Raw genomic sequence first — 13494 nt, 5'->3', positions numbered from 1 at the left:
ACCATAAATAAAATAAAAAATAGTTACAAATTGATCCTTATATCATAATAATATATACTTTTACGCATTTGGTATTTAAAGTAGATAATATTTGTTTATTATTATTTTGTATTTATTTTTCATTATTTGAACAAATAGTTGGATTGTTATAGTTAATAATAGTTAATATAGTTAATAGTTGACGTTAACCGAGTGCACCATTAATCAATTAAACTGGCTTTGTCTGAATACAAGACTGCTTTCGAATATTTTAGTTAAGATATTGACTGGTTACAGTTCCTTTCAAGAATACCTGACGTGTTCGGAGAGGACCGTGCAGAGGACGTGTGGAGATGAAGCGGCCTTGTTCACAAGTGCTTTCCTCAAGCGAATGGCATCTAATATTATTAAGGTAATGAAAACATACATTATTTGCAAGAAGTGTAATTGTATAAAACCCATAGAAAATACAACGCACATCTGTTAAAATTATCGGGAAACCAGTGCTTCGTGAACGGTTCGATCACTTGGCGTTGTGTAGAGACGTCGCTGCATTGTGTGTCTTCTACCGCATTTATCACCAGGACTGTTCCGAAGAACTGTTTCACTTGATTCCTGCCTCCGTATTCCACCTTCTCATGACACGCCACATATTAGGATATCATCCCCACTATCTGAATGTGTGGCGTTCCTCCTCAGTGCGTTATTCAAGGAACTTTCTTCCATGTACAACAAAGCTGTGGAATGAGCTTCCTGGTGCGGTGGCCGGGTCGATAAGATATGGGTACATTCAAAAAAAGCGCATACAACTTCTTTAAAGGCCGGTAGCGCTCCTGTGATTCATCTGGTGTTGCAAGAGAATTTGGGTGGCGGTGATCACTTAACATCAGATGTACGTGCGCTCGTTTGTCCCCTTCTTCCATAAAAAAATCCTATGGTAAATAGATATATTTATTTTATATTCTATTCTATACATTTTAAACATCAATAAATTAAATAATTTGTCGAGATTTATAGATAGATTATTTGAAAATTAATTCAAATTCAAAATACCACCAATTCCAAAACGAATGCCTCAGACCTGAGAAGAACGGGCGCCAAAACTCAGCGGGTTTTTTTTTAATGTTTTATTTATATAATTTGAAAACGTTTTATTTATATGACGTACCTCTAATAATATTACAAAACGACTACCAAACACAAAAGTACAATTTCAATGCTCGGCAGGAGTTTAAATCACAGTCGACTTCTAAGAAGCTTCACAATCATTTTCGCTTCGTTGATGTTGTCAGATACAGAGATAAAAGATTTTTAATTTAAGCACGGGCTGCATATTGTACTCTTTTTTGGGTTCCGTACATCTACAGGCAAAAAAGAAAACAATATGATCATTTATTTCTCCATACGTCCGATTCATAAAACGCCTTTTCTCAGGAATGCTTGGAGTTATTTATTTGAAATTAACATTTAATATTTACAACAGCGATCCCTCAAATCTATAAAAAGCTTTTAAATTTATGCAGTCAATGCAAATACAATAATATTTTACATTTCTCTTTAAAAATATATTATTTTAATAATTTAATAAAAAATATGCAGTTGGTTAAAGATAGATAGTTTGTTAGATTTTAGATTCTACAAATATTTATGTGAAAAGTGTCTCTCGTATTTAAGAAAATTTATTGAATTAGGCGTTACTTTGCGGAAATCCATAATTATACAAATGATTTAAGTTTTCTTTAGTGTTAATTCCGCCAATATTTGTTTTTAAAACAATTCGACACGTGTTTCGCCTCTACACGAGGCATCCTCAGGACGTGTTGTCTCGCTATCTCTCGTATTTGCTGTTTTTAACTACACCTACTGTGACTGAAAGTGATAACTAGACAAACTGCGCCATTTAGAACAATAGTTTGTAATAATTAAGAAATTGAATATTTAAAGGGAAACGATACTGGCCAGTTACAATTTAAAAACAATGTGACAGCTTTTAAAATACATTCTTAAAAGGGTGATAGTTAGACTTTATAACTGCAATTTTTAATATAAAAGGAGGCAAACGGGCTTGATGGTCACGTTATCCGCAACACCATGATTCAAAGGATGCGTTGCCGTCCTTTAAGTTGGAAGTAACAATTTTCCATGGTTGATTTCTTGGTGTAGTATCTATGTTTCTACTACGTGACGTATCACGTTGGACAAATGGTTGGTTATCATAAATAGTGGTTGGTTGCGATATCCCTACTCGGTTTTATTGATACCCTCGGCTTTCACCCGTTGAAATTGATATACCTAATTTGTTGCAAGTCACACTTGAACTAATAATTGTCCTGTATGTTTGATAATTTTTTTTTCGCAGAACTTTTGCTCCGAATACCGCGAACAGGAATGCAGTTTTGCAGACGGCGCTAAAACGAGTCACTTCAATGTTCTCTTATTGGCAATTTCCACTTTAGTGACGTTAATCCCTTACATGTCGTCATTAGTACCCGCGTAAATCTATATAATATATAATAAAACTGTAAGTGTATATTTCAGTTTTCCAATTATGTCCGTGTCTCTTGAAAGTGGAATGGCTTCAAGCCGAGTTGTATGTGAACATCAAATAGCTGTCTAAGACAACTTTTTGAGATATTTTATAATTAGCAAAATATAGGTATTGTTAGTAGTTTTATATTGGATTTATAGACGTAAAGATTGAAAAACCGACCTCAAATAAATATTAAACAAGTTTGTTAATTAAAAGTAATCCACGAAGTTTGAGATAGGCATACCTACAGATGTTTGATCTATTACCATGTTGACTTAATGTTCGGTGGTTTTATTACCTTATGCTTACTGGGTGACTGAATTTATTAGCACATGGATTTCACCCGAGAATGGTTTGAAATTGTCTTTGAAAAGAAACCAAGTATTGCAGCATTATATACCCGTAGGAGATACCGGAAGTTCGACACAGTAAAAGACTGACTATGAGGGTAGATTGAAATTGGACTAATCGCACAGTGACGTTTGAAATAACGTTGAAATATCGTGAAACTTGAATTTTTGAATTATTATGCTCAGTATCCCGTAACTAATATTGCAACAAATCATGATTTTTTAACAAACAGAAATTAATTACTTCCTTTTTTTCTGAGGTCGGTATAAAACATCGGTCTTTAATCAAAGAAATGTTTTATTATTTTACTAGACGAATACGTAAATATCAAATATAGTGTGTATTAAGTATAATAAGCTTAGACATAAATTATTTGTGTTTTAAAAGTATACTTATAAATAATCCAATGTTTTTTATGCCAAAGAATACGAATTGGATTCGTGTTGTAGTAAACAATATGGCATTTAGAATTGTATAAACCGTTCCTAATTAAGTAATCTTTAATTATACCCTTAATAGGCAGCTGAGTATGTTGGATTGCAGATAGTTTTACCAAATGTACAAAATCCTATTCCCGTTAATATTAATTGTGTATTATGGTTGCCATTTTTGCAATAAGTTTTAATTAAGAACGCCTGCGCACTAGGCAGCCGCTGTCTTGAGCAGTCAGTTCTGATTATTCGGAAAAACTAAGACTATACAAAACAAGCGATTCGGAACACAACTTAAGTATGGCTTCTACCACAAGCGCGCGAAGAGTGGAGACCAACAGACCAAGAGACGGCGACCAACACTCTGTCTGGCTGCGCATAACCAGATATAAGTGGCAGCCAAGTGCAAGGGCCCCTTAATATACTCTATAATGTTTTAATGGCTGCTCTGTTCTGACTGCCAGTGCGCCGTGGTCTAGTACAGAGATTTAAAAAAAACTCTAAACTAGAACGAAAAAAACTTCAAACTACCTTCGCTTTGGGTCTCCTGATTACAGAAATTAACTACAAAAAGTTGCGATTGTGTTCTGGTGGTTATAACTAGAAATTTTAACAGTACTATTAAGCATCTACATAAGTTCGTTAGATATAAATCATTATAAATATGAATCAGGTAATCTGTTTAATTTGTATATTTAATACCAGAAGTGAAGGGTATCTCTTAAAAAATTACAAACTTTTCAGCTAATCTGCTAAAGTACATTAAATTGTAATAACAATTATCTCGCCCACCCAGTTTGTATCAAACGTCAGTCGTAAATAATATATTTATCAATAGCAATGATTATTTGTTGGATAGATTCCAGAATATATACATCTTACCTATAGATTTATTATTATAATGTCTCAATGTTATTCTTATATTATTTACAAGGTATTAATTAATTTTTGTTCTTAAATCTACCTATGTACGAATAAACTAAATACCACATACACGTCATTTCATCGCAGTGTCATAGTAAATCTAACATGTTAAGTAGCGAAATAATTTTTGCCTCTAATAAAAACGTTGTCGTTTGTTCAAAAAGAGCCTAGAGTACCTACAATACTTCCTATTACTGTATTGTGCTAGTATTAAGTTGAAGTTCTGTTTTACTACTTAACTGTGGCTTGAGCGACCGTAAAACAATGCCCGGTGGAAAATTCGCTATAAGCCTTTAGTTACTTAAGTTCTGTGTCTAGGTTAAACATGGTACATTAAAATTAAATCTGGACGCCTGGACTAAGTTAAGGCGTACTGTTAGAAGAAAATTAAAGTACTTGTAATTTTTTTAAGTAGTTGTAGACATACCTACATACCTTACATGTATGTTAAATATATACCTACTTAGTATTTTTTTTTAATTTCTATGCACTCATTTTATTCCAGATACAGCTGTTATATAATAACAATTATATTATTTTATCTGTTATTATATTGTTTCGCTCAGAACTTTCTGTGATAATTTGAAGAAATTGTAATTTATTTGGTTTTTATTTCTAATCAGATGTATTATAATAAATATGTCCATTTAATTAATGTTTTTTACTTACGCAGATTCATTTCTCATATTTTGTTTTATTGTATATTATATATATATATAAGTTTCTTTCTGTATTCCGATCAGTTAAGGAAAAATGTGAACATGAATGTTTTTCAACAAGAATTTAGCCCCCTTCTCTATTCTTCTAACATTTTTGAGTATGAGTAATGGATGGCAAGTATTCACCGCCGCCTATTTTCTCATGCAACGCCAGAGGAATCACAGGAGCTGGTTTTTTTGGTGAGTGTATCTACGCGTTTCTATTTGAAGATGAATGTCACAAAAACACAGAAAAAGCAAGCTCATTCATACTATCCTACAAATCTATAAAATAAATATTTAGAAGTTTATGTCGACACAAACTGACTTGATGGTACTTAGGTCATACTATTAATTTTCTGGATTTTCAGTAATAATGCCACACATTTTTCAAAGTGTATGACATCCCGATTACACGCTTTTATTTGGAACTATTGTGTAAAGATCTTGTTCAAGTTCTCCTGAGGGACCTCGTGAATGGCAACGCATTCAACGCTGTAGGTAAGTCAAGTTCAATGTTCAAGGCTTGTAGGTAAGTCGTACCAATACCTCTTAGCTTATCTGTAAATTGTGGAAATAAAAATTTCCAAAAGGAACGACCCAATCTGCCGACTGGGTTTATTATTTCAGGCTTAAAGCATACCTAGGTTTCGTTTCCGGTTACAGTATTACGGCTATATCTCACCGGGGCACCATGGCGGTGCAACCAGTCACACCACCGTGGTGTCCGTAAGCTACCAAACTAGGCACCATACAGCACACAAGAATCATCACACCACACTGAGACGGTACCAAAATGTACCTCGAATCACAGCTGCTGTATGTAAGTTAGAAAATAAAGTTCTATAAAAAAGAAACATGGAGTCCCAGTGTATATAGCCCTTAGGCACAGCCAGTGATTGTCATCCGTTATATTTGTTTATCAGAAAAAGCACCACTCTATACGCAGTCGTTTCTGGTAATCTGTTTCATCATGCGATATCCATCGAGTACATTGTATCAAATCACAGAACAAAAAGACTGTTCCAATCTCTTTTTCAAGTGTACATGCAAAATCTTTTGCACTTGTTCATACCAATACCTAATACAGTACTAATTTACTGACATATAATTTGATATCAGTTATTTATACTGTGTAGGTACCTAACATAACATTATCGAACCTTATCGATTTTTTGTCATAACGGAAAATAATTATTACTACCTCAGAGCCCCATATACTGACCGTCCTAGTTCATTATTGATGGTTGTCTGTTACAGTACATTATAAGATTGTAGTCTTAAAATTATTTAAGTATTGCAATTTTCATGATAACCATAGTGTCTTTAAATTATTGTAGGCGTTAAATTTTTGGGTACCTTCACTTTTCTTAGCAAAACTAAGTAGAGCTATCTATATTCTGTTATTATTCATCGTATTTACGATATCCTAGACTCATATAGGAAATTCTGTAACGAAAAACGTATGTAAACACGGAAGCGTAGCGCTAGAGCTGCCAACTTTGTCTGGATGAGATGGAGTATTTCCAATTTCAGTCAGAGTTTCGTCTTGCATAATAATAATAATAAAGCCTTTTTATTTCCTTAACTAACATAATCTATTATCATATATATAAAAGAGAATGTATGTTTGTATGTTCCCTAATAACTCCTAAACTATTCGACCGATCTCAATGAAATATTTTGTAATAGCTTCGTTGAAGCTCAAGGAAGGTTTACATATATAATTTATATGGCAAAACAACGTTTGCCAGGTCAGCTAGTAATATAAAAAAATAAGAAATATATACATTTAAATAATATTTTCATAGCTAAGGCCCCTGTTGGGTAAAGGCCTCCTCCAACAATTTCCAGGTTGTTCTTGACTTTGCTTTCTGAGTCCTATTTTCTCCAGCAATTTCTTTGATCTCATCAAGCCATCGTTGCTTAGCGCGTCCTCTGGCTCTCTTGCCTTGTGGTCCAGACCAATTGGTGACCAGCTTTGTCCACCATCTGTTAATCTGTCCACATGACCAGCTCGTTTCTTCTTCAGTTTTTTCATATGATGAAGGGTATTTATCACTTTCGTTTTATTGCGGATGTTTTCTGATTTTTCCTTATCCTTCAGCTTTATATTCATGATGCTTTTTTCCAATGCAGGCTGGGTCTTCTATATTTTATCCCTTTCATATTTATAAGATATCCAAGTTTGTGAACCGTAAGACATGCAGGGGAACAGACACCTATCCATAACACTCTTCTTCAATTTCAATTTCTTGCAGAATACAGATTAATAAAACAGCCTATGACGTAGGTACTTTTAAGCAATTTCTTCCATTAATAGTATTAAACTTTCAAATTACATTATGACCTGACCAAATTCTGTGTTGTTGCTGTGTTCAGAAACCCTGATATAATGAGCACCAATGCCTGGCATACTATACAGAAAGAGTATTTTACCGTACCTACAATATGTATGTTGGAGATAATATATATAAAGTATCCATACCTGAAATACACTACAATACTTAAGTTCTTCGGAAACGTCTACCGGCGCGAGAGTGAGTCCATTGAGCACCTTGTCGTGCAGGGCAAAGTGGAGGGCAGCAGAGGGCGGAGAAGGTCGCCCATGCGATGGACCGACCAAATTAAGTCTGCTGTGGGCAGTTCATTGAACAAGTGCACCAGACTGTCGGCCAGCAAGGAAAAGTGGCGAAAGCTCGTGGGGCGAATCACAACTGCCCCAAAAGATGTCACTTCGTGATGACCACGATCGCTCTGTCAAGAGTGTAACAACGAAGAAGAAGATAAATCGTGCAGTGATTTTTAGATTGACAGGTGACGGCTATAATCTTTGCGCCAGTCAGTCGCTGGTACTCGAATAAATTACACGTATAATATTACTTAAACACGCCACTTATCATTTATGGTACCTTCTGATAACTTAGAGTGCCAAATAACCATCCCCATAATATACTTAACCAATGTAATGTTCAACTTACCATTCTTCGCAGTTTTAAGGCATAACTTTCTGAATGGGTGGTAGTTTTGACTTTCAATAAGTGATTTCATAGCAAATTTCGTATAAAACGCGTTTGAATTAGATAGAGTCGTCATGAATTAATTCAAAGCAAATTATGCATCCAATTTCTCGTAGGCGTTATATTTTAAATTTAAAAGGACCTTATATTGTAAGTACGATTTCCTTGGTTTAGAAAGGCTAAGAATCTATTCTGTTAATATTTAAGCTATTTCACGAGTTGCAGAAAAAATACTACGACTGCAATTAGCGTGATAATATGTTGCTTTAATTGAATTAAATCTATTCAGTAGTATTTGTGATTTATGGAGGCATACAAAAATTCTATAAAGTACTTTCTTGGATGCGGTTTTGTTTACGATCATTTTACATGATTAGATTAGATTAATTGTTATTTTGCTACAACTCTAGCCACAATTTTCTCTCCCTACATTTGCCTCACATCCTAGTCCGACAATCCCTTCAAATCCCACCGCTCTGAGTGAGTTTCGCCAAGCCACAGATCCACAGACCTGTACGATCTAATTCTAATTCTATTCGAAACCAAACCTTATCACACAGATTTTAATACTCGTATAACAAAAATATAATTTTGGCTTTTAACTTGGCTCTTTTAGTAAACACTAAACCTATTTTTTTATGAGGAGAAGGAAAATCGAGAGTACGGTCACCTGATGTTAGGTGATCACTGCTGCCCACATTCATTTGCAACACCATAGGAATTACAGGAGCGTTGCCAACATTTTAGAAAGATATACGCTTTTTTTTTACTCATGTCGTAACGTCCTGGAAGCACCGCACAAGCAAGCTCATTCCACATTTTGGTTACCTAACTAGTTCGTATCTGATCGAAGCTCGACTTGAAAGTAAATAAAATTACTTTCCGGAATCCATTTCAAATTGAGACCTCGAGGAGACAACAAGCATAAATAAAACACGATTCACTTTGAACATTCAGCTTAAAATTGTACTTAATGAAGCATCCCTTTCAGCCTTTTGTAAAAAGCGCGGAAAAGAACTTTGAAGCTTTGAGTTCAGCTCTTTTAATTATTCTTTAACTCTCGAAATTCAAATCTCTTCCAATATTTTTTAATCACTGTCCTCTATTTTAGTTTAGTTGCTAGGGTATTTTTTTAACATATAAAACATAGCCAACTATGTTATATTCGCGTTAGATATTAATAATATTCGCATGTGCTTAATTAGCAAATAATAATTAGATTTTTTAAACCTTCATATAAACACTGACCTATATTTTAAAAGTGGATACTAAATATATGCCTTATGTTTTAATGAATTACACTACCAGATTTTACGCCAAAATACAAAATACCATCCGCATCACGTTGACGTATGGTAACCGCGCGTTTTTCCAGAAATTTCTTGCAACTCACATTCACTTTATGGAATCAACTCTAGGCTAGTGTTAGTATCGAGTTTGTTCTAAGTAGAACAAGAATATTACTAATTAAGAGTATATTACGGGCTGCTATTTCAATAATTAGCAGAAGAAGTAACGGTATGTGTGTTCATCCGTCCATATTGTCGCCATACACAGCGTGCAGCTGCAACGACGGATGTTTAATGAACGATAGAGCTAGTTAACCGTAATCATGTTAAAATTAAAAATAAACACCAAAATAAAAAGTTTATCATCATCAGCCGGAAAACGTCCACTGCTGGACAAAGGCCTCCCCCACAAATTTCCACGACGATCAGTCCTGCGCTGCCCTCATCTAACGTGTTCCGGCAATCGTGACCAGACCGACGGTGCATCTTGTGGGGAGCCTGCCAACACTGCGTCTTCCGGTACGTGGTCGCCATTCAAGGACTTTACTGTCCCAACGGCCATCTGTCCGTCGAACTATGTGCCCTGCCCACTGCCACTTCAGTTTCGTAATTGTTTGGACTATGTCGGTTACCTTGGTTCTCCTACGGATCTCCTCATTTCTGATTCGACCTTGCAGGGAAACTCCGAGCATAGCCCTCTCCATTGTCCTCTGAGCGACCATGAGCTTTCTCATAAGGCCCATAGTTAGACACCACGTCTGTGTACCGTAAGTCATCACTGGCAAGGCACACTGGTTGCAAAACCTTCGTCTTCAAACACTTCGGTATTTGGGACGAGAAGATTTTACGGAGCTTCCCGAACGCTGCCCATCCGAGTTGGATTCGACGAGTGAACTCATTCTGGAAATTGGACCTGCCTAACTGGATTGTTTGTCAGAGGTACTCGTCAACAATTTCGTGAATACAGTTCCCAATTGTTATGGGATCAGGTGCGACATGGACATTTGACATGATCTTCGTCTTGTCCATGTTCATTTTGAGCCCTACTACGTGGGAAGCTGTATTGAGACCATCGAGCATATGGCTTAAGTCTTCCATGGTCTCTGCCATGATTACGATATCGTCTGCGAATCGAAGATGAGTGATGTATTCGCCGTTGATGTTGATGCCCAGTCCGTTCCAGTCCAGAAGCTTAAAGACATCTTCCAACGCAGCGGTGAAAAGCTTGGGCGAGTTAGACAAGACGATGTCATACGTCTTGTCTGACTCCCCGCTGTAGTGGGATAGGCTTCGAGATCTGATCCTGGGGACGGACTGACATGGTGGCGTTTCTATACAAACACTTCAACGCTTCGATGTATCAGTAATCAATGTGGTTCATGAAGTCAGCCAGCATCTGTCCTCGGGCGTTCGTCCATAACCAAATTTCCCCACTCTCAACTCATCGCTGCAACGTTTTCCCAGTTTTGCATTGAAGTCTCCCATGACAGGGTTGATGTGGGTCTTCGGAGTGTAAATGGCTGTTGAGATGTCCTCATACATGGCCTCCACCTCGTCGTCTGAGTGTGTTGCAGTCGGAGTGTAAACCTGAATGACCTTCAACGAATATCGTTTAGTAATTCTGAGTATTAGGTACGCTACCCTAGTCGACACGCTCCCCACCTCAGTTACATTGATGACGAGAGACTTGTGAACGAGGAACCCGACACCACCCTGAGACAGTTGGTCACTCTCCCGGAAGTAGAGCATATGTACGGAATTTGGATTATCGAGTCCTCACTCTGTCTTCGAACCTCAGGTAACCCAACGACATCCAATAGTAATCTGCTCACAGCTTCCTCGAGTTCCTCCAACTTCTTGAGATTGGTGTAGATTATCAATTTAGTCCATATATAATTCTCCTGCCCATGTGTAAGGTAACTCCAACAGAACACGGCTGGACCGATTTTTAAAATTTATGTCGTGTGTACAGGACAAGTATGTAATACAAACGTTATATTCTCATATAAATAAAAAAATTACAATCCTACTAATATTATAAATGTGAAAGTTTGTATGTCTGGATGTATGTTTGAACTTCTTTAACGCAAAATCTACTGAATAGATTTTGATGAAACTTTACAATAATATAGCTTACGCACCAGAATAACAAATAGGCTATAATTTATAAAACTATAGTGTTAATTATACAAAATATAAAAGAAGTGTAATTGTTACTAATGAATACAACTAGCGCCATCTCTTATCAACTAGCAAGCAAAAGATCAATACAATTAATATGGCAATACAACGTTTGCCGGGTCAGCTAGTAAAAAATAATTTTGGGGTATAAAAAATAGATTAGAACTGCTTTGCAGACCTACCAAATATATCTTTTTCTGGAATATATGTTGTCTTCATCCTGGGTGGCTCGAATCCCTCCCTTGACTCTGGACTCTATACAACACCGTCGCTTCGCTCAAGAGCTAACTCTAGGGCCCTTGGCTACGCTCACGATCTAATTTTGACATCTATGACGGCACAATTGAGTTACGAAACGCAATTAAAATGCTCGAAAAAATTCTTATTTACTTACAGTGTGTGTGTGGATGATGCAGCTGCTACTGTACTCAATAAAGTTTGTTTTGTATTAATTTACATTGACTTTTTTACGTACTCGTGTAATACATTGACTATTTGACGTTTGAGTACTTTTATTGCATCACTTTACATAATATATTATAATTTAAATGTTGATTTAAAAGAGTGGCAATGAGTTTTTTGCTACTTCTTCCCATGAAAGCTCAACCTTTTACGAAGTGGCGGTAAATGTAAAAAGGAAAGTAAACCTTTCACATTACTAAGTGTCATCTCCGTGACCCACATGAATAAAGTGATTTTGATTTTTGATTTTAAATGCTTTACTACCTTCGTGTACAATCAACTAATAATGAACACTTTCTAACGCATTTAAAATTATCACAAAATTAGAAAGAAACTCAAGAAAGTAGATGATATTAATATAAGCTAGTTGGACAGCCCTATATCTGTTTTTTTTTTTTAGTTTGAAGGACAGGACCGAATTATTACACCTTATGTAACCACAGAACAATAATTACTTTGACATAAGTGAAATTCATGATTAAAATTTTATTTCTTAAATTTAAAGATTGTTTGTTTAAAATTTCAAAGTTAACTTCTTTATGAATAAGATTAAGTAACCCATGTTTTTTTTTTTTTTTTTTAATTTATTTAGTGGCACGGGATGCAAGTCCATAGGCCAGTAACCCATGTGTTCACTTAGTGTTGCCATTATAGCTCCATGCTATATATTTCTGTTACAAAACAGCTGTTGTGCGATGTTCGACTCGTACACGGCTCGAAGGATCATGTTGTATGTTACACGGTGTTATTGTTGCCGTACAGATTAATTCATGTATAGTTCATTAACTAAACGACACTGAAGAATAATTGGTTTATTTAACGAGGGCTAAATGGTTAAAATGGTAAATGGTTATGAGCACACGCGAACCGGTTGATGCTCGAATGTGAACTGGGGGAAAATGTGGAAACACGGCACGTGCCAGCGCAACCGCTGACAGGGTGTAACGATGTTCGACTCGTACATCTGTGTTTTGTACATAGTATAGCGTTACGCTACACCTTCAATCTTTATGTAACGCCTTTATTGCTTTACATCAGCTGCGACCATCTACTCGTTACGTCAGTTATGCCTATCACTATCACTATATGTTATAAAACAAAGTCCTCTGGTACGTATGCGCGTTCGCGATGAACTCATAAACTACTACACCGATTTTCATGCTGTTTTCACCAATGGATAGCATAATTCTCGATGAAGGTTTTAGTATATAATTTGTTGAGTTTTTGTATACATTAACGATATTTATTTGAGGTGTCGGAAAAATGGCCGTCTGGGAGCTTTCAATGAAAACGCTGTCATATACATCTTCTTCTTCATACGGGCGCTTTCCGCAACTCGACGTCCATATGCGCCTATTTTGCGTGCGAGGGTGGTAGAGGCTACTCCAACCAGGCAAGCTCCTCCAAGAAGTCACCCAACCTCTTAACGTCGCGGAAGACTTCCCGAAGAGCGCCTGGTGACCCTAGGTGCTTCGCCCTGTAGTTTGCCACCTCACTGCATTCCAGCAGAACGTGAGCGGCTGTTTCCTCTGCCCCCAGGCAACCTCTGCATAGAGGGCTGTCCGTGACACCTAAATTAAAGAGATGCCTGTTAAAATTGCCGTGACCTGTGGCCGCACATAATATTAA

The 13494-nt window shown here is 36.4% G+C and overlaps 1 protein-coding gene and 1 pseudogene across 1 annotated transcript in view; one reads left to right on the top strand and one right to left on the bottom strand.

Annotated features, from left to right (window-relative positions):
• LOC126978487 (uncharacterized) overlaps positions 1 to 4866 on the top strand; it is a 36459-nt gene extending 31593 nt beyond the window's left edge. Inside the window, exons 4-5 of the mRNA XM_050827318.1 lie at positions 277 to 391; positions 2339 to 4866. Of these exons, the coding sequence (XP_050683275.1) occupies positions 277 to 391; positions 2339 to 2476 (253 nt within the window). The 3' untranslated portion in view covers positions 2477 to 4866. The remainder of the gene's footprint in view (positions 1 to 276; positions 392 to 2338) is intronic.
• A 4724-nt stretch (positions 4867 to 9590) lies between these two features.
• On the bottom strand, positions 9591 to 12592 carry LOC126979012 (uncharacterized; annotated as a pseudogene).
• Between the last annotated feature and the right edge of the window lie 902 nt (positions 12593 to 13494).

Source organism: Leptidea sinapis, chromosome Z, assembly GCF_905404315.1.
Source record: "Leptidea sinapis chromosome Z, ilLepSina1.1, whole genome shotgun sequence".
NCBI classification, from domain to species: Eukaryota; Metazoa; Arthropoda; class Insecta; order Lepidoptera; family Pieridae; genus Leptidea; species Leptidea sinapis.
This window is presented reverse-complemented; position numbering and strand designations above follow the sequence as displayed.